This window comes from Schistocerca gregaria, chromosome 1, assembly GCF_023897955.1.
Source record: "Schistocerca gregaria isolate iqSchGreg1 chromosome 1, iqSchGreg1.2, whole genome shotgun sequence".
NCBI lineage: Eukaryota > Metazoa > Arthropoda > Insecta > Orthoptera > Acrididae > Schistocerca > Schistocerca gregaria.
The window spans coordinates 853,514,897-853,537,693 of record NC_064920.1 but is presented as its reverse complement, the minus strand read 5'-3'; the positions used below and the strand labels follow the sequence as shown (position 1 = coordinate 853,537,693).

General features: G+C 42.4%; 1 protein-coding gene across 1 annotated transcript in view; it reads left to right on the top strand.

Annotated features, from left to right (window-relative positions):
• Positions 1 to 5,300: 5,300 nt before the first annotated feature.
• Positions 5,301 to 22,797, top strand: part of LOC126272721 (pyrimidodiazepine synthase-like) — a 43,881-nt gene continuing 26,384 nt past the window's right edge. Inside the window, exon 1 of the mRNA XM_049975769.1 lies at positions 5,301 to 5,401. Coding sequence (XP_049831726.1) covers positions 5,377 to 5,401 — 25 coding nt within the window. The 5' untranslated portion in view covers positions 5,301 to 5,376. The remainder of the gene's footprint in view (positions 5,402 to 22,797) is intronic.

Genomic DNA, 22,797 nt, shown 5'->3' with positions numbered 1-22,797 from the left:
ATCTACAATACTGTGGTGAGATGGAGCAAAAACCACAACACGATGTGTAGGGAAACCTGTTTTCAACTCCCAACACAAGAGTGACGTATTTCTTTCTGTAGAACTAACCTGTTTGCAAGTATTATCATGACAATCACTGGGCTCTTCACAATTGAAATTAATTTACTTTGTATGATTATTATTATCTTCCCCCCCTCGCTCTCCTCCACGACCCCAAGTCAGAAATGCCAAGATCTTATATTAAAGTTGCCTCTGTTTACCAGTTGTTTTGTGAATAATTTTACTGGAATAATTCAAAGTAATTGTGATTCGTGTCTCATTTAGTAGTCATAAGTTTCCTCATTCATTGTTTTGGAAGGCACCATAATTTTTGTGACGTCTCCCAGGCTTGCAATTCATTTAACTCCGGGTCAGCTTGCAAATGTATATTTGGATGTCAGCATTGCGCAGAAGTAAATAATGGAATGAAGGAACATGTAGAAACATTGTTAAGAAGGACAGTATGATAAGACGTACTATAAGATGTCTAGGAATAAGTTCGATCATACTGTATTTAAAGAGAACGTATCGCACAAACAGCTTTGGATGCAAATGACACCCAGAGATGAAGAGGTTGGCAGAGAAAAGGAATACGTGGCAGGTTGCATCGAACCAGAGGGCTAATGGTCCACACATTCACCAAAACAGAAAAGTAAACAAATATCAATACGAGTACCCTGATGAGTATATGAAATTTAGAGATAATGATGAAATTCAGCTACAGTACGTTGTAAGAAAATTGATATATTACAGATAACATTATATTCTTGTGGTGAAAATCCTAATTCATCACGGAACGCAACCGTTTTACACTTCGCCATCCACCTTACATGCTGAATAACCTTTGCAGCACGGGAAATTAGTCTAAAATATAATGCACCGCCGAGAAAGACTGCAGTTAATTCTAAATGTTTTGTTGCCTCCACTGTCGAAAGAAAGCTAATTTTGCTATCCAGTTACTCAGCTTCTTTGTTGGAATCCGTCCTTTTTACCAACAAACCTTCATTTCCTGCACCGCTGGTTTTATCCCCACTGTCGAGCAGCAGTGACCAGGAAATGAATTTGCTGGCCACCAGACATTGTGTAGCGACCTCGACTTGCACCGATCGTGAGTCACGCCCGGGCCGCGGCGGATGCTGCTGAATGGTCGGAGCCACTGGCTACTGCAGCGCGGTGCTAATCATCTCCAAGTCAGTTTTCTGCCCTGTATGTTACTATTATTTAGCTCCGAATATTGTTTGCTATGTGCGACCCAGATGATAATTTGAATCTCGCCTCCATTGTGTATAGATTGTCCTCGCTGGATCACGACGCTTATGGCTTTCCACCCACTTTGTTGAAGTACGAGATTGTTTCTCCGACTTTCTTCAAAACTACGACATCTGAACGTAATGGCAGCTCCGCTGCACTCAAGTACGTTGTACGTTACGTACATTGATTGTGTATTTGCAGTGGTACAAAACTGTAGTGACATATCCATGTGTAGTTAATTTGCGCTCCCGCAAGTCATAAAAGACAACCATTAACGTTTCTTTCGCAGAACAAAGTTTTATCCCAGTTATTTAGCGCACGTAATGTGCAAGTAAACGAAATAAAGATATTATTTCTGTGTCTAATGATCATTCTTTCGAGTGCTGTAATTTTTACAAACATTAGTGCATACCATTAAACTATGTATAATTCTGGTATTTGGTTGGTAGTCCATAAAGGTTCTCGTCTGTGTCCATTATGTCCAGAAGCTTGCAGCAAAGCTTTCGAGAAGTATAATTTTGATAACTGTGCAGAAAGTGAGGCTTGTTTCATTATTTTTCCAATGACACTGTTCATATATATGAACATATTTCACCTGTTATCTACAAAAACAGCCACAGGATGCAGCTTAGTAGGAATCTTTTGTTGTCAAGAATAATGGAACTCCTGAAAAGAGCTCACTCAACTGAGTGTTGTTCTTCAGATTCTCAATACCGCTGCCGGCCGCGGTAGTCTCGCGGTTCTAGGCGCGCAGTCCGGAACCGTGCGACTGCTACGGTCGCAGGTTCGAATCCTGCCTCGGGCATGGATGTGTGTGATGTCCTTAGGTTAGTTAGGTTTAAGTAGTTCTAAGTTCTAGGGGACCAATGACCACAGCAGTTGAGTCCCATAGTGCTCAGAGCCATTTGAACCATTTGAATCAATACCGCTAACGTTGATTTCTGAATGAAAAACGTGGTTAGGAGGTAGCTTAACACTCATGCATGAAATTTTTGACCTTCAAATCACATTCTTTCAGTAGGTATGGAGTAGGAGAGCTGGCAAGAAATGTGTGTTATTCAGAATGTTTTGAGTGACTGTGGGGAATAAACCATCTATCAACACGTGCACTTCGGAGCGCCAAAGATTCCAATCGGTCGCTCATTTCGACTCCGCCACACACTAGAGATTTACCAAGCAGATTCAACCAGTGTTTCGAATGTCAGTTTGTCGTGAAGTTCTGCAATGGAAAATGAATTACGTACTTGGGCAGCAAGGGTAGTACTCTTGACTAACAATTGCAGAAGACAAAAATATGTAATTGACAGTGATGAGAGTTGTTTTGAAACATCTTTCTTGAGAGCTGTAAGCCAGGCCACAGAATATATTACATATTTCACTGATACAAAGTGTGTTGCGTACATTTTTCACTCTTATTTCATAAATACATTTTGAAGTCCATTGTTCTTTCTTCAGTTATTAGTCTTGTAATTTAACTGCCGGCCGGGTTGGCAGAGCGGTTCTAGGCACTACACTCTGGAACCGCGCGACCGGTACGATCGCAGGCTCGAATTCTGCCTCGGACATGGATGTATGTGCTGTTATTAGGTTAGTTAGGTTTAAGTAGTTCTACGTTCTAGGGGACTTATGACCTCAGAAGACCCATAGTGCTCAGACCCATTTGAACCATTTTTTGTAATTTAACTACAAAGTATTTACACAACTAAGTCACATATAGGGTGTTTCATAAGTGACCGGTACATTTGAATCGGCAATACAAACTAAACGAGCAGCGATAGAAATACACCGTTTGTTGCAATATGCTTGGGACAACAGTACATTTTCAGGCAGACAAACTTTCGAAATTACAATAGTTACAATTGTCAACAACAGATGGCGTTGCGGTCTGGGAAACTCTATAGTACGATATTTTCCACATATCCACCATGCGTAGCAATAATATGGCGTAGTCTCTGAATGAAATTACCCGAAACCTTTGACAACGTGTCTGGCGGAATGGCTTCACATGCAGATGAGATGTACTGCTTCAGCTGTTCAATTGTTTCTGGTTTCTGGCGGTACACCTGGTCTTTCAAGTGTCCCCACAGAAAGAAGTCACAGGGGTTCATGTCTGGCGAATAGGGAGGCCAATCCACGCCGCCTCCTGTATGTTTCAGATAGCCCAAAGCAATCATACGATCATCGAAATATTCATTCAGGAAATTAAAGACGTCGGCCGTGCGATGTGGCCGGGCACCATCTTGCATAAACCACGAGGTGTTCGCAGTGTCGTCTAAGGCAGTTTGTACCGCCAAAAATTCACGAAGAATGTCCAGATAGCGTGATGCAGTAATCGTTTCGGATCTGAAAAATGGGCCAATGATTCCTTTGGAAGAAATGGCGGCCCAGACCAGTACTTTTTGAGGATGCAGGGACGATGGGACTGCAACATGAGGCTTTTCGGTTCCCCATATGCGCCAGTTCTGTTTATTGACGAAGCCGTCCAGGTAAAAATAATCAATCCTGTGCACTATATCGTTGGCGAGTGTCTCTCGTGCAGCAATGGTAGCGGCGCTGAGGGGTTGCCGCATTTGAATTTTGTATGAATAGAGGTGTAAACTCTGGCGCATGAGACGATACGTGGACGTTGGCGTCATTTGGACCGCAGCTGTAACACGGCGAACGGAAACCCGAGGCCGCTGTTGGAACACCTGCTGCACTAGCTGCGCGTTGCCCTCTGTGGTTGTCGTACGCGGTCGCCTTACCTTTCTAGCACGTTCATCCGTCACGTTCCCAGTGCGTTGAAATTTTTCAAACAGATCGTTTATTGTATCGCTTTTCGGTCCTTTGGTTACATTAAACCTCCGTTGAAAACTTCGTCTTGTTGCAACAACACTGAGTTCTAGGCGGTGGAATTCCAATACCAGAAAAATCCTCTGTTCTAAGGAATAAACCATATTGTACACAGCACACTTGCACGTTGTGAACAGCACACGCTTACAGCAGAAAGACGACGTACAGAATGGCGCACCCACAGACTGCGTTGTCTTCTATATCTTCTACATCACTTGCAGCGCAATCTGTTGTTGAAAACTGTAACTACTGTAATTTCGAAAGTTTGTCCGCATGGAAATGTACTGTTGTCCTAAGCATATTGCAACAAACAGTGTATTTCTATCGCTGCTCGTTTAGTTTTTATTGCCGTTTCAAATATACCGGTCATTTTTGAAACACCCTGTATCTGCACAATAGTTTTGTAGCCTAGAAATGTTTTTGATAGTAGCTCTGATGGTCTCCATAAGTTTTGTTGAATACTGTATGGAAAAGACCATATGAAACGACAAGGGGACAGGGAACTGACACCCGACTGTAACACATCTAAACATTTGAATAAAAATGCCCTCTTAATAAAACCTCATTTCATTTAGAAAAAAAACTTTACTAATGCGAGTAGCCATTTCGTACACGATTTAAGTCCATCATTTGTAGGATAGTACGTTCGATTTTCCATGAATTTCTACAGTATATGATTCAAAAGATTGCTTGCTGCAAAACTGAACAGTACCAGTATTTATAGATTTATACACCTCCTTAGTGGCAACTTCTTCTTCAACTTCACTTTCGGACTCGTTTGTTCTTCCTGAATAACTATGAATTCTCACTTCTTCTTTCTTATAAATTCTTACTTCAAGTGGCCGCAGGGAAACGAAACAGACATATACAGACACACTCAATACCTAGCCAAAAATCAGCCGCAGTTAGGCAGCCATATTGTTATACATAGCCGATTCGTTGCAAGCCATAAGTCAGATTGCTTGGCAATAACGAGCGAACAGCGACCGATCGCTGCGATCGGAGATTTCCCTACTCACGTGCGATATGTGGACAGATCGCGGAACCTGCTGCGATCCGTCGCTTCTGTGTGCGCCCCTCTACGTCACTCAGCATTTTAGCAGTGTCAGGCTGAACACGTATGTTTGCTTTGTGCATGACTGAGCGAAGTCGTCAAGATTAGATACGCACGGTTTCCTTATAAGCGCAGTCGACAACGAGTTGCACAGAGTCTCGCACACTTTGTTGGACACGTAGTTTTCACGAGAGTCAGTTATGGGTGTGAAGTTCCTGAAGAAGGGTAAGTGGAGTATAACACGGGATTTTAAAACCTTTCGATCAAGGCCCCAATGCAGTTCCACTGCACTGAAGTATTATTGGAAGTAATGTTTGTAAGCATGAGCCTAAAGTTTCGGTGACAGGAACGAATACCGAGAATGCGTAATCTGCCAATTTTTACTTTTTTATTCTCAGTACTACAATTAAGATGAAAAATACTAGCTTGATGCTAATTTTGCATTCCTGCTAGTAATGACACATCTTTGTTACATCACTTACTAGTAGTATAACTTGGTTTTCGAAATGATATGACGGACAGCAGAAGCTTAATGATAATCTTTTCATTCTGTACTTCCGCGTCATTTTTCTCTATTGTGACTATTTTCTTTCACTGTTTCATTTTAAAGACAGTTTTTATTCAGTACACGAGTCGGAAATATTGTCAAAATAATCTTGCACGTCTCCGTTTTTCTATACGTAGCGTCTGCAGTCTGAGAGTGATGCTTACCTTCCTTTGTTAACACATATACGGTTAACATTGATGATGTTGAACATTCACTGACCAATGTGAAAAGTTCTACGAGTCAGTCACATATTTGTAAAAATATTCCCTTTCATAGCAGCCTGGTTATCAGTCGAAAATGTACGACAGATGCCACTCGAAATTAAGCTGTGGTCTTGCAATTACTGTTTGCAAGATATGGAGTATAAAAAGAGCAATAAGTGTTTTATACCAGTTCTATTCTTGAAGTGCTGATTCCTTGTCAGAAAATTATCTTCCTTCAGGAATATCAGAATGTTCGAAGTACCGTATTCAGTAGGATCTGGTAAAAGACAGAAACTAAGAATTTGACCTGTAATTATGTTTATCCGTTTCGTTTATAGTTTTCTACAACGCAAGTTACGTTCTCAATTGCAGTGACTTCTAAATCAATAAAAACTGACTAAGAAGGGGGCTAAATCCGCAGCTTACTGATTGTCAAGTTTAAGAGCAATTCATTTAAGGCATGGCGCCTTAGTCGCTTTGAATATTCTAAATTGTATTTTGATGTTGTTGTTGTTGTTGTCTTCAGTCCTGGGACTGGTTTGATGCAGCTCTCCATGCTACTCTATCCTGTGCAAGCTGCTTCATCTCCCAGTACCTACTGCAACCTACATCCTTTTGAATCTGCTTAGTGTACTCATCTCTCGGTCTCCCTCTACGATTTTTACCCTCCACGCTGCCCTCCAACGCTAAATTTGTGATCCCTTGATGCCTCAAAACATGTCCTACCAACCGATCCCTTCTTCTAGTCAAGTTGTGCCACAAACTTCTCTTCTCCCCAATCCTATTCATTACCTCCTCATTAGTTACGTGATCTATCCACCTTATCTTCAGTATTCTTCTGTAGCACCACATTTCGAAAGCTTCTGTTCTCTTCTTGTCCAAACTAGTAATCGTCCATGTTTCACTTCCATACATGGCTACACTATAAACATATACTTTCAGAAACGACTTCCTGATACATAAATCTATATTCGATGTTAACAAATTTCTCTTCTTCAGAAACGCTTTCCTTGCCATTGCCAGTCTACATTTTATATCCTCTCTACTTCGACCGTCATCAGTTATTTTACTTCCTAAATAGCAAAACTCCTTTACTACTTTAAGTGTCTGATTTCCTAATCTAATTCCCTCAGCATCACCCGATTTAATTCGACTACATTCCATTATCCTCGTTTTGCTTTTGTTGATGTTCATCTTATATCCTCCTTGCAAGACACTGTCCATTCCGTTCAACTGCTCTTCCAAGTCCTTTGCCGTCTCTGACAGAATTACAATGTCATCGGCGAACCTCAAAGTTTTTACTTTTTCTCCATGAATTTTAATACCTACTCCAAAATTTTCTTTTGTTTCCTTTACTACTTGCTCAATATACAGATTGAATAACATCGGGGAGAGGCTACAACCCTGTCTCACTCCTTTCCCAACCACTGCTTCCCTTTCATGCCCCTCGACTTTTATGACTGCCATCTGGTTTCTGTACAAATTGTAAATAGCCTTTCGCTCCCTGTATTTTACCCCTGCCACCTTTAGAATTTGAAAAAGAGTATTCCAGTCAACTTTGTCAAAAGCTTTCTCTAAGTCTACAAATGCTAGAAACGTAGGTTTGCCTTTTCTTAATCTTTCTTCTAAGATAAGTCGTAAGGTCAGTATTGCCTCACGTGTTCCAACATTTCGACGGAATCCAAACTGATCCTCCCCGAGGTCCGCATCTACCAGTTTTTCCATTCGTCTGTAAAGAATTCGCGTTAGTATTTTGCAGCTGTGACTTATTAAACTGATAGTTCGGTAATTTTCACATCTGTCAGCACCTGCTTTCTTTGGGATTGGAATTATTATATTCTTCTTGAAGTCTGAGGGTATTTCGCCTGTCTCATACATCTTGCTCACTAGCTGGAAGAGTTTTGTCATGACTGGCTCTCCCAAGGCCGTCAGTAGTTCTAATGGAATGTTGTCTACTCCGGGGGCCTTGTTTCGACTCAGGTCTTTCAGTGCTCTGTCAAACTCTTCACGCAGTATAGTATCTCCCATTTCGTCTTCATCTACATCCTCTTCCATTTCCATAATATTGTCCTCAAGTACATCACCCTTGTATAAACCTTCTATATACTCCTTCCACCTTTCTTCTTTCCCTTCTTTGCTTAGAACTGGGTTGCCATCTGAGCTCTTGATATTCATACACGTGGTTCTCTTCTCTCCAAAGGTCTCTTTAATTTTCCTGTAGGCAGTATCTATCTTACCCCTAGTGAGATAAGCTTATGCGGAATTTAATCCTCGGCTTCCTGGTACCTTTAGCTTCAGCATCAGACAGATCCACATGAGACTGAACAATGGGTATGCATGAGTTAAATTCCTACCTGTAAGTCCAGTAGCTCATATGACAAGACGTTAGTTTCATCCCCAGAATCTAATTGGAAATGGCTATAGGACTCTTCCAGCCGTAAGAACTGAAATTTCTTCTGTCGGTTTCATACTGATCTCGTTTGTTTCTGTTTCCGTAACATTCTACGTATGGTAGAATTAAACGAAGACGCTTTCTTGCGTCTCTTGTTATCTTTTGGTACGTTTTCCTCTTATCGCTTTGGGACTTGAGAAGCCTTGGCCTCCTCAAGAATATGTCTCCGTACCTTTTCTCTTGGTAGCTCCTTCCCTTCTGGTTAAATACAGTATACCTTTCACTACTTCTTTCGAAATCCAGTCATCTATCATCCTCTTCATACGTCCTACGCGGGGTACTCTCTAATATTTAACAATTTTACCAATTTTTTCTCTTGTGTAAGCTGTTGTAATTCATGATGCTACCTGATGGTCCATCCCTCTGCGTATCTCACACGCCCATTGATTTTGCACAGCATTTTTCTTTAAAATGGCCTTAGATTGCTTATATCCGCCTCTGCTGTAGGCCTAGTCCACGAGCCTGAATCATATCTAATAAGTGAACATACAGAGTAATAATATACTCTTAATTTTGTTAGTCGTATTATCAGAGAATTGTTAAATACCAGTAAGGTGGCATAAGAAGCTGTGTTTCCTGCTTGTATTCCCTTTCTGATATATTGCCTCATAACATTTTCATTGGTTGAAATATACACTGATAATAGAAGCTGCTGATACATTTAAAACATATTTAGATGCTTTCAGATCATGTAGTGTTCCTCTAGCGTTAGAATTGGACAATATCGTGTATTTTGTATTATTTTCCTTTGCAGTGAGTCCTTATTTTGGTCCATCGTTTTTATCTAGACAGATTTTTTGGTGTTTTTAAGCTTTTTACATAGTTCTTCTAAGATTATTGTATTTGGTCTAAATACTATGACTTCGTTTCTTAAGAAGGAAGTCTTTGACTGTTCCCACCAAAGTAGTGTAAGCATAGATTTCCAGTCAACAGTAGACAGTCAATCACTACTACCATCGGATGGTTGTGATATTTTCATGCTATTTAATTCAGGCTGTTTTCTAGTGTCTCAGCGAATAATATGCCTGAATATGAATATGACAGCCTGCGGAGGCAACCAACTGTTATCTTTAGACTCTTACATCTGGTTGTTTGTGTCCATGTGTTTTCTCAGGACTCGCTATGTTTCTGCACACAGGTGTTGAATATAACCTAATTTTTAGTTCGTGTTTCAGACAACTTACAATCGCTAGAACAATGTGAGGATGACTGCTTTATTGAAAAAAAAAAAGAACTATTTTCTGTAGCAGTTACAGGCGAGTATTTCAGTATTTTCACTTCCCAGATTTTATATGCGTTCGATATCAGTAATTGCATTTCAAGATATTGAGTTTTCGTCAGTGGATCTCGATTTTTCGGCTAACCCTACGAAATGCAGTATTTCTCAAGTGCGACCCACAACTTCGCTGCCACCGGAGCGGACGCTTCTGATGCACGGTGTGAGCCTGCTTTATCCAGGACAGTTCTACAAATCTTCACCCTTTAGTACAGTTCGTGGAATAGTGATCAGAGAACAGACAAACCCTCTGGTTAAGACCTTAAACGGCTTCACATCAGATGACACAGATTAGTTCCACGCAATGCTATATACGATAGGTAAGTCCAAGATACCGATATACAGTAGTTTGAGTTTATCCGTGGCGGCGCTGCCTACCGATAGTGATAGCAGATCCATGTTGTTTGAGCTGCGTCTCTCTAAATCTACATCTACATGACTACTCCATAATTTACACTGTTCCTCTATCGTTTCACTCTAGAACAGCGCGTGGGAAAACTGAACAGTTAAATCTTTCCATTCGAGTTATGATTTCTAATTTTATTATGATGATATTTTGTTGCTATGTGGGATGGTGTCAAAAAATATTTTCGTAATCAGAGGAAAAGGTTGGGGGTGAAATTTCGTGGAAAGATCTCTCCACAACGAAAGACGCCTTTATATTAATGATTGCCACCCCAACCTGCTTATCACATCCGTACACTCTCTCCCACATTTCGCGACAATACGAAATGAGCTGCTGCCGGTCTTTGGACTTTTTTGGTGTACTCCGTCAATGCTCTAATAAGCATTCTATACCGCACAGCGATACTCCTTAGCAGAGGACGGACAAGCGAACTGTAGCCAATCTCTTTAGCACACCCGCTGCAGCCTTTAAGTATTTTGCTAATAAAACGCAGTCTTTGGTTTGTTTTCCCCACAACATTATCTTTGTGTTCGTTGCAATTTATGTTGTTTGTAATTACAATTTCTAGGTAATTAGTTGAAGTAACAGCCCTTTAGATTCGTGTAACCGAAATTTAACGGATTCGCTTCAGTACTCATATGGACTCATTACTTCGTCAGAATAAAGTGCGTCAAAAGCTCGTTTTCCCAGAGGTAATTCGCAATGTTTGTAAACGTTATACGTACCAAAATCCGACTGCAATGGGCGTCAGCGATATGGCTCTACAATTTATCGGACTACTTCTTGCGTGAGCCATCTAAGAGTGAAGAAGGCTGATCATTCTGCAATTTATTAGTGGGATGAGTGTATTGTGCGCATGCGTAAAGGTCGTGGTGACACATTGACCACACTACTTAGCGAGCAGCGCCTACGCTGGTGAAATTGCGGTATTCAGCTGTCACCAGGATTGGCCTTCGCCGAAGCTCTAGGTGTTCTAGGTCGTATTCGTTTATAGCTCTAATTCACAGAAATAAGGCAAGCAGTCGCTATTTAATAGTCGATGGTTTTTCTGTTTTCAGCCACTGACAAATTCGTTGGCGACTTGTATTCCTGGAACTTACTTATGGTTTACGATCGCAATAGACCAGCGTGTTCGAGAGACTGTTGTCGTCTATCGCTCGAGGACTGGAGGAAACGTTATCACGCGAATGGGAGAATCGCCGTGTCAGTTATTATAGTATTTCGACAACAGCAAAAAATTTTCATCTTCAGGTACTACTGCGACATAATTCACTCTCTATCGTGGAAGGATATATCTCGGCGAAAGTTTTTTGTCTTTTAGACGCTTTGTTGAAAATTAGTAGTTAGTTTTCTTACTGGTTCGTAGCTTTTAGTTCGTCATGACTGTTTATGCATTACATTATTTGTCAACGTTGTTGATTTACAATTCGTGAGCGTAGATCTGTATTGCAATATTAGCTTAGTCTATTTAGTAGTTCGTCGTTTAAGTAGCGTACATTTGCGTAGAATCTTTTCGCCAGTTTCATACACATGTCCTTAAATTGTTCTGATTCCGCTTCAGAGTATGGCTTACATCTGCAGTTGGAAAGCTGCGTGGAACATAGAGAGTTCTTGTTAGAGCTCGATGTATACGGTTTGTACACCCTGAAGGACAGATTTTGCGACAGGTTTGCACACAGGATACGCGTTTTCAAGCATTGAGGATGAGGCTGCAATATGACCTTAACTACCCTCCGCCCCCCCCCCCCCCCCTACCGACCTCCCTTGTCGTTGCACAAAGCGCGCTGTCTGCATTTCCTGGAGGCGGATGGTGTTGATATTTCTTGGGGCACTACATGCGAAAAACCCCGTGTCATCAGTATATTGTACTCGTTAGCTCCTCTCTTCCTTTGACTCAAAAAAGAATATGTTAAAAGTTGCGTTCGAAACAGCAAACGCCTAGCAACTGACGAGAACTGCAAAATGCGGCAATATTTCCAAATAAAATTAATAAAGTAGGATAGTTGAGTAACTGAAGACGACCAGTATTTATAACTGAAACTGAACAAAGTTTATTTTATGTAATAAAATTGCATTCACTTGCGAATTGTGGCCTCAAAATAAAAGAACTAAAATAAAACCAGTTTTTAGAAGAACAATTCGTCTACAAGGTTCATATACGAGGGCAGTTCAAAAATAAATACATAAATAAGTAAATAAATTTTAAAAAAATCCGGAAAATTCCTAATTTTGAGCGACACGCGGTTAGCATCCCTGCGCACGCCTTTGTTTAATGTGTAACCGCCGGAAGTTTCATTGTTGTATGTCTGTTAGTTACTGTTCATTGCTGTATTGAGTAGAACGTTGTGTTACAGGGGCAACGCGTCTGAATTAAATTTTGCCTGAAGCTCAAGAAAATCTTTACACAGACACACCAAATTATGCAGGACGCCTACAGTGATGAGTGCTTAAGCCGTATTCGGTGTTACGAATGGTTCACACGGTTTAAAAATAGCCGGGCGGAAGTTAAAGATGACCCTCATGTAGGACGCCCTTCGACGTCTACAGGTGGCACTCATGCAGGAACGTCAACGAAATGGTGCGTGCCAATCGAAGACCAACTATCCGAGAGACTGCAGAAGAATGTAACATTGCAATTGGATCCTGTCATGAAATCCCTGCACAGCATCTTGAAATGCATCGTGTTGCCACCAAGTTCGTTCCTTGGCTCATCTGTCAAGACCTACCACTCTTCTCGAGTGCGTGATCTTGCAAGGTCAGTAAGAAATATTTACGTCGCAGCAAGCAAGAGTGGGAAAATGGGCGTAAGACAACTAAAAATATAAATGAAATGAGCGTGTGGTGCCATTGCCTCGGAGGACACTTACGGGGCAGGTCCGGCCGCCGTGATGCAGGTCTTATAACACTACTGGCCATTAAAATTGCTACACCACGAAGATGACATGCTACAGACGCGAAATTTAACCCAGAGGTAGAAGATGCTGTGATACGCAAATGATTAGCTTTTCAGAGCATTCACACACGGTTGGCGCCGGTGGTGACAAGAGGAAAGTTTCCAACTCATTTCCCATACACAAACAACAGTTGACCGGCGTTGCCTGGTGAAACGTTGTTGTGATGCCTCGTGTAAGGAGGAGAAATGCGTACCATCACGTTTCCCACTTTGATAAAGGTCGGATTGTAGCCTATCGCGATCGCGGTTTATCGTATCGCGACTTTGCTCCTCGCATTGGTCGAGATCCAATGGCTGTTAGCAGAATATGGAAACGGTGGGTGCAGGAGGGTAATATGGAACGCTGTGCTGGTTCCCAACGGCCTCTTATCACTAGCAGTCGAGATGACAGGCATCTTATCCGCATGGATGTAACGGATCGTGCAGCCACGTCTCGATCCCTGAGTCGACAGACGGGGATGTTTGCCAGAGAACAACCATCTGCACGAACAGTTCGACAACGTTTGCAGTAGCATGGACTATCTGCCCCGAGACCATGGATCCCGTTACACTTGACGCTGCATCACAGACAGGAGCGTCTGCAATATGTGTTCAATGACGAACCTGGGTGCACGAATGGCAAAACGTCATTTTTCTCGGATGAATCCAGGTTCTGTTTACAGCATCATGATGGTCGCATCTGTGTTTGGCGACATCGCGGTGAACGCACATTGGAGGCGTGTATTCGTCTTCACCATACTGGCGTATCACCCGAGTGATAGTATGGGGTTCCATTGGTTACACGTCTCGGTCACCTCTTGTTCGAATTGACGGCACCTTGAACAGTGGACGTTACATTTCAGATGTGTTACGACCCCTGGATCTACCCTTCATTCGATCCCTGCGAAACCCTACATTTCAGCAGCATAATGCACGACCGCATGTTGCAGGTCCTGTACGGACCTTTCTGGATACAGAAAATGTTCTACTGCTGCCCTGGCCAGCACATTCTCCAGATCTCTCACCAACTGAAAACGTCGGGTCAACGTTGGCCGAGCAGCTGGCTCGTCACAATACGTCAGTCACTACTCTTGGTGAACTGTGGTATCGTGTTGATGCCGCAGGGGCAGCTGTACCTGTACACGCCATCCAAGCTCTGTTTGACCCAATACCCATCAAGGCCTTTATTAAGGCCAGAGGTGGTTGTTCTGGGTACTGATTTGTCAGGATCTATGCACCCAAATTGCGTGAAAATGTAATCACATGTCAGTTCTAGTATAATATATTTGTCCAATGAATACTCATTTATCATCTGCATTTCTTCTTGGTGTAGCAATTTTAATGGGCAGTTGTATACATTCGACGCCACATTGGGCGACCTGCGCGCCGTATGGGGATGAAATGATAATGAAGACAGCACAACACCCAATCCTTGAGGGGAGAAAATCTCCGATCCAGCCGGGAATCGAACCCGGACCCGTCGGACGGTAATCCGTCACGCTGACCACTCAGCTATCAGGGCGTACTCTACAAATATTGAATGAGTACTACTTTTGGCCAATAGCTAATCAAAATGACGTACATCTCCTTGATTGCTGGTCTGTGTACAGAAGTCATACTCCTTTGGAGCAAACTATTCCTCCGGAAAAATGTGTGACATTGCAGTTTGTATCACCAGGAACTCCTGGACAAATTTAGCCTTAAAAAATAGCTAGTTTCACGATGATATCCACGCCCGACTGTTCCGCGTTCGGTTGCATGTCATCACATTTCATCAATTCTCATCACCCCGTTGCTTCAATATTCTTCCACATGCATTTCTTAGGAGTGGATGCCTTTCGGAACGTCCTGCACGGATTGTAACTCCCAAGAAGTTCGCCGTCGATCCTGATGGTGCGAACCTTTGTGATCACCGTAACGCGCCATTTTTCATTCGGTCTTCATGGTGCAAGTTAATTTCTTGTTTTGAGCAATTCTTGAATGTTGTCAATGTCTATTTTGTGAAATTTAATACATTCATCCCTTAGAAATTAATCTCCGCACCTCCCGGACACTCATTTTCTGTCGTCCTCCTGATGCACAAGGTGGATCATAAGCAGCTAATATTTTTTCTGTCATAATAGTTAACACCCCCCATGAACCATGGACCTTGCCGTTGGTGGGGAGGCTTGCGTGTCTCAGCGATACAGATGGCCGTATCGTAGGTGCAACCACAACGGAGGGGTATCTGTTGAGAGGCCAGACAAACGTGTGGTTCCTGAAGAGGGGCAGCAGCCTTTTCAGTAGTTGCAGGGTCAACAGTCTGGATGATTGACGGATCTGGTCTTTTAACATTAACCAAAACGGCCTTGCTGTGCTGGTACTGCGAACGGCTGAAAGCAAGGGGAAACTACAGCCGTAATTTTTCCCGAGGACATGCAGCTTTACTGTATGATTAAATGATGATGGCGACCTCTTGGGTAAAATATTCCGGAGGTAAAATAGTCCCCCTTTCGGATCTCCGGGCGGGGACTACTCAAGAGGATGTCGTTATCAGGAGAAAGAAAACTGGCGTTCTACGGATCGGAGCGTGGAATGTCAGATCCCTTAATTGGGCAGGTAGGTTAGAAAATTTAAAAAGGGAAATCGATAGGTTAAATTTAGATATAGTGTGAATTAGTGAAGTTCGGTGGCAGGAGGAACAAGACTTCTAGTCAGGTGAGTACAGGGTTATAAATACAAAATCAAATAGGGGTAATGCAGGAGTAGGTTTAATAATGAATAGGAAAATAGGAAGGCGGGTAAGCTACTACAAACAGCATAGTGAACGCATTATTGTGGCCAAGATAGATACGAAGCCCACACCTACTACAGTAGTACAAGTTTATATGCCAACTAGCTCTGCAGATGACGAAGAAATTGAAGAAATGTACGATGAAATAAAAGAAATTATTCAGATAGTGAAGGGTGACGAAAATTTAACAGTAATGGGTGACTGAAATTCGAGTGTAGGAAAAGGGAGAGAAGGAAACGTAGTAGGTGAATATGGATTGGGGCTAAGAAATGAAAGAGGAAGCCGCCTAGTAGAATTTTGCACAGAGCACAAATTAATCATAGCTGACACTTGGTATAAGAATCATGAAAGAAGGTTGTATACATGGAGGACCCCTGGAGGTACTAAAAGGTATCAGATAGATTGTATAATGGTAAGACAGAGATTTAGGAACCAGGTTTTAAGTTGTAAGACATTTCCAGGGGCAGATGTGGACTCTGACCACAATCTATTGCTTATGACCTGTAGATTAAAACCGAAGAAACTGCAAAAAGGTGGGAAATTAAGGAGATGGGTCCTGGATAAACTGAAAGAACCAGAGGTTGTACAGAGATTCAAGGAGAGCATAAGGGAACAATTGACAGGCATGGGGGAAAGAAATACAGTAGAGGAAGAATGGGTAGCTTTGAGGGATGAAGTAGTGAAGGCAGCAAAGGATCAAGCAGGTAAAAAGACGAGGGCTGCTAGAAATCCTTGGGTAACAGAAGAAATATTGAATTTAATTGATGAAAGGAGAAAATATAAACATGCAGTAAATGAAGCAGGCAAAAAAGAATACAAACGTCTCAAAAATGAGATCGACAGGAAGTGCAAAATGGCTAAGCAGGGATGGCTAGAGGACAAATGTAAGGATGTAGAAGCTTATCTCACTAGGGGTAAGATAGATACTGCCTACAGGAAAATTAAGGAGACCTTTGGAGAGAAGAGAACCACGTGTATGAATATCAAGAGCTCAGATGGCAACCCAGTTCTAAGCAAAGAAGGGAAGGCAGAAAGGTAGAAGGAGTATATATAAGGTTTATACATGGGCGATGTACTTGAGGACAATAATATGGAAATGGAAGAGGATGTAGATGAAGACGAAATGGGAGTTACGATACTGCGTGAAGTGTTTGACAGAGCACTGAAAGACCTAAGTCGAAACAAGGCCCCCGGAGTAGACAACATTCCATTAGAACTACTGACGGCCTTGGGAGAGCCAGTCATGACAAAACTCTACCAGCTGGTGAGCAAGATGTATGAGACAGGCGAAATACCCTCAGAACTCAAGAAGAATATAATAATTCCAATCCCAAAGAAAGCAGGTGCTGACAGATGTGAAAATTACCGAACTATATGTTTAATCAGTCACAGCTGCAAAATACTAACGCGAATTCTTTACAGACGAATGGAAAAACTGGTAGATGCGGACCTCGGGGAGGATCAGTTTGGATTCCGTAGAAATGTTGGAACACGTGAGGCAATACTGACCTTACGACTGATCTTAGAAGAAAGATTAAGAAAAGGCAAACCTACGTTTCTAGCATTTGTAGACTTAGAGAAAACTTTTGACAATGTTGACTGGAAAACTCTCTTTCAAATTCTAAAGGTGGCAGGGGTAAAATACAGGGAGCGAAAGGCTATTTACAATTTGTACAGAAACCAGATGGCAGTTACAAGAGTCGAGTGACATGAAAAGGAAGCAGTGGTTGGGAAAGGAGTGAGACAGGGTTGTAGCCTCTCCCCGATGTTATTCAATCTGTATATTGAGCAAGTAGTAAAGGAAACAAAAGAAAATTTTGGAGTAGGTATTAAAATTCATGGAGAAAAAGTAAAAACTTTGAGGTTCGCCGATGACATTGTAATTCTGTCAGAGACGGCAAAGGACTTGGAAGAGCAGTTGAACGGAATGGACAGTGTCTTGCAAGGAGGATATAAGATGAACATCAACAAAAGCAAAACGAGGATAATGGAATGTAGTCAAATTAAATCGGGTGATGCTGAGGGAATTAGATTAGGAAATCAGACACTTAAAGTAGTAAAGGAGTTTTGCTATTTAGGAAGTAAAATAACTGATAATGTTCGAAGTAGAGAGGATATAAAATGTAGACTGGCAATGGCAAGGAAAGCGTTTCTGAAGAAGAGAAATTTGTTAACATCGAATATAGATTTATGTATCAGGAAGTCGTTTCTGAAAGTATATGTTTATAGTGTAGCCATGTATGGAAGTGAAACATGGACGATAACTAGTTTGGACAAGAAGAGAATAGAAGCTTTCGAAATGTGCTGCTACAGAAGAATACTGAAGATAAGGTGGATAGATTACGTTACTAATGAGGAGGTATTGAATAGGATTGCGGAGAAGAGAAGTTTGTGGTACAACTTGACTAGAAGAAGGTATCGGTTGGTAGGACATGTTTTGAGGCATCAAGGGATCACAAATTTAGCATTGGAGGGCAGCGTGGAGGGTAAAAATCGTAGAGGGAGACCGAGAGATGAGTAGCAGATTCAGAAGGATGTAGGTTGCAGTAGGTACAGGGAGATGAAGAAGCTTGCACAGGATAGAGTAGCACGGAGAGCTGCACCAAACCAGTCTCAGGACTGAACACAACAACAACAACAATTGTTAACACAGTACTTTCAGATGAGCCTTATAAAAGATTCAACTTGCGACCTTGCACTCAGGGGATTCCTTGTGAGTTGCAAATTTCACCTGAAGCATCGTTGGTGAAAATCATTGAGCTTGTGTGCTGACTTTTGTGACATTTTCCAGGTCTCTTATGCACATTGGTCATTGGTAGGATTTTAGAGGCGTAAGCCAAAGCTTTGTCGAAATAAATATAGAGTCTAATTTCCGTACGGACTGCACTTGTTGGAAGACAACAAAGACTTTCCCACTGCTACTGCTGATGTCTGCATCCTCCATGCCCTTTATTAGAGATAAAACTTCCAAGATGTGGAAACTGGTCTACATCTTATTGTACCGTCGGTTACAGATTAATTTGAGTAGATACGTTTCTGCTTCTTACGCGAATTGTTTTGATCTTACCGCCATTTATTGTTTGCGATATAGAATTGCTCACTCCATCCAGTTTCGTAGTCATTAGTGGTAAACTTACGAACATTACTTTTAGCTTAAGTAATTCTCATGCTGACTGAATGGCCTTTAAATTGTAGGTGTAAACTTGGACTGTAAATTAACATTGAACTACCTCACAGAGTTTTTGTTTATGAAGCAATTAAGAGTCGAACACATAGTAAGAAGACTTTGAGTATTTGTATGTATTAGTGAAAACATGTACCTTAACTTACACCACGCGTTTTCGTATAGTTGGGGCAAAAAACCATCATATGGTAGAAGAAGACTGTCAATGTATTGAAAGTATCTTAAAAGCAACGTACCCTATACGCTACTTTAAAAAGAATAGGTATTATGACAATTCTTTCATTTTTTATGGTCAACGGGACTAAAAATGAAGATGGTCGGCTCATCACCATAAAATCAGTTATTGACCATACCGCTACTATGCTTGGTGAAATTCACAGAAGTTAAGTATACCGCGGCATTAATTTTTTTAATGCACTACGGCGTCAAACACATATCATCGCAATAAATATTTTCATGAACGTCTTACAAAGTTGGGAGAAAAAAGGCATTTTATACAATGAAGTATTTCATAGAGTGTACAAAAGAAAGCCTAACACTTCGACTTTTACTGTATGTAAATTTATGTGTCAACTGATATGTTATTATGGTTATCAATATTACTATGATTTGTAGTTATGTAACTTACACTGAGCTTAGTTCTCAATATATTATTTATTGTTATGAAGATTACATTATTTTACGTAGTACTGTGCGTTAGTTACTTTATACAAACTATGATGAGATCTACAGCATCTACGCCGCTAAAAGATGGATAGATAAACTTAAAAACTGAAAATCAAATTAATCAATAGACCACTAACGTTAAACGCATCTGACCTGTACGGTAACACCTCTGTCGTTTCTATGTATGATGACACTTCGACTGTTTTCAATGCTAGAAGACATTGCATCGACAATATCAGTTAACACTAAGAGCAAATATATCATGTGCACATTATATATTGTTTATCTGACAATATTATGTGTTCTTGGTAAGTTATACGAATTATGTATTCACTCTCACTACAATTGGTATGGTATCATTAGTACTGTCCAATAAATTCGTTACAAGATCCAGCCCGACGCAGATTGCCTTGTACCAGTAACTTTATCATGATGTTGCAGATATATACACTCCTGGAAATTGAAATAAGAACACCGTGAATTCATTGTCCCAGGAAGGCGAAACTTTATTGACACATTCCTGGGGTCAGATACATCACATGATCACACTGACAGAACCACAGGCACATAGACACAGGCAACAGAGCATGCACAATGTCGGCACTAGTACAGTGTATATCCACCTATCGCAGCAATGCAGGCTGCTATTCTCCCATGGAGACGATCGTAGAGATGCTGGATGTAGTCCTGTGGAATGGCTTGCCATGCCATTTCCACCTGGCGCCTCAGTTGGACCAGCGTTCGTGCTGGACGTACAGACCGCGTGAGACGACGCTTCATCCAGTCCCAAACATGCTCAATTGGGGACAGATCCGGAGATCTTGCTGGCCAGGGTAGTTGACTTACACCTTCTAGAGCACGTTGGGTGGCACGGGATACATGCGGACGTGCATTGTCCTGTTGGAACAGCAATTTCCCTTGCCGGTCTAGGAATGGCAGAACGATGGGTTCGATGACGGTTTGGATGTATCGTGCACTAATCAGTGTCCCCTCGACTATCACCAGAGGTGTACGGCCAGTGTAGGAGATCGCTCCCCACACCATGATGCCGGGTGTTGGCCCTGTGTGCCTTGGTCGTATGCAGCCCTGATTGTGGCGCTCACCTGCACGGCGCCAAACACGCATACGACCATCATTGGCACCAAGGCAGAAGCGACTCTCATCGCTGAAGACGACACGTCTCCATTCGTCCCTCCATTCACGCCTGTCGCGACACCACTGGAGGCGGGCTGCACGATGTTGGGGTGTGAGCGGAAGACGGCCTAACGGTGTGCGGGACCGTAGCCCAGCTCCATGGAGACGGTTGCGAATGGTCCTCGCCGATACCCCAGGAGCAACAGTGTCCCTAATTTGCTGGGAAGTGGCGGTGCGGTCCCCTACGGCACTGCGTAGGATCCTACGGTCTTGGCGTGCATCCGTGCGTCGCTGCGGTCCGGTCCCAGGTCGACGGGCACGTGCACCTTCTGCCGACCATTGGCGACAACATCGATGTACTGTGGAGACCTCACGCCCCACGTGTTGAGCAATTCGGCGGTACGTCCACCCGGCCTCCCGCATGCCCACTATACGCCCTAGCTCAAAGTCCGTCAACTGCACATACGGTTCACGTCCACGCTGTCGCGGCATGCTACCAGTGTTAAAGACTGCGATGGAGCTCCGTATGCCACGGCAAACTGGCTGACACTGACGGCGGCGGTGCACAAATGCTGGGCAGCTAGCGCCATTCTACGGCCAACACCGCGGTTCCTGGTGTGTCCGCTGTGCCGTGCATGTGATCATTGCTTGTACAGCCCTCTCGCAGTGTCCGGAGCAAGTATGGTGGGTCTGACACACCGGTGTCAATGTGTTCTTTTTTCCATTTCCAGGAGTTTATATATTTTGTGTGTGTGTGTGTTCTCCTCCTACGCCACTGGACGGCATTTCACCAAATTTGGTAGGTGTATCCATGACTGTCAAGCAACAGTTCTGTGCAGTTCTGTGGCGGGAAATAACATCTCCTTATTATAGTTCAGGAGATGAGACGTTATAAACAATGAGACAGATGAAAAACTGCATCATCATTTATGAAGTTTAAATTTATTACTTCCGTGCCACTAATTCTGTTCACAATAAATTGCACAGATAGTATCCAAAAAATGGTTCAAATGGCTCTGAGCACTATGGAACTTAACATCTGAGGTCATCAGTCCCCTAGAACTTAGATCTACTTAAACCTAACTAACCTAAGGACATCACAACATCCATGCCCGAGGCAGGATTCGAATGTGCGACCGTAGCAGTCGCGCGATTCTGGACTGAAGCGCTTAGAACCGCTCAGCCACCGCGGCCGGCGATAGTATCCACATACGCCGCTAAATGCACCTACAAAGTTATATCTTGGTAACACATATAATTCAGGAGATGTGACGTCATAAACACTGAGATGCGGAAGAAACTGTCGCATTATGCATAACGTTTAAATTATTACTTCTTTGCTACTCACTCTATTCGAAACATATTTCGCAGATAATACCCACAAATGTCGCTGAATGTACACACACATATACATTGTTACCCAACACGTAGTTCAGCAAGGCCGTTTTCATTAATGTTACAAGGCCAGGTCAGTCGATCACCCAGACTGTTGCCCCTGGAACTACTGGAAAGGCTGCTGCCCCTCTTCAGGAACCACACGTTTGTCTGGCCTCCGTTGTGGTTGCACCTACGGTAAGGCTGAAGTACGCAAGCCCTACCTCCCACCCCCCTCCCCCACCACACCACCGATGGCAAGGTCCATGGTTCATGGGTAGGGAAATAGTCATAAAAAATAATGCTTAATGTACAAATGTATAAATACAGCTACTTCGCTTGCCTACAACCCGATTTTGTAAACGTCTCTATGGCAGTACCTCTTCATAGATTTATAGATGGCTATTGTTTTCGCCTACTACCATTTGCTCTTCGCAGTCCAAAACTGTCAAAAGCACTGCCACGTGTCAGGGATTGTCTTAAGCTGGCTGACAGTATGAGTGTCTTAGTAGTAAAGAATAAATGTATTAAAACTTCACGCATGATGGGGCATTTTTTTAATGCATCTCAGTGGTTAAGACGTCATGACGCGATTTGAAGAAAATAATGCCTGAAGATCATCGTAACTGTAAAGAAACAGCATCAGCTGTGACAGTAAAATCGTGTCTTTCATA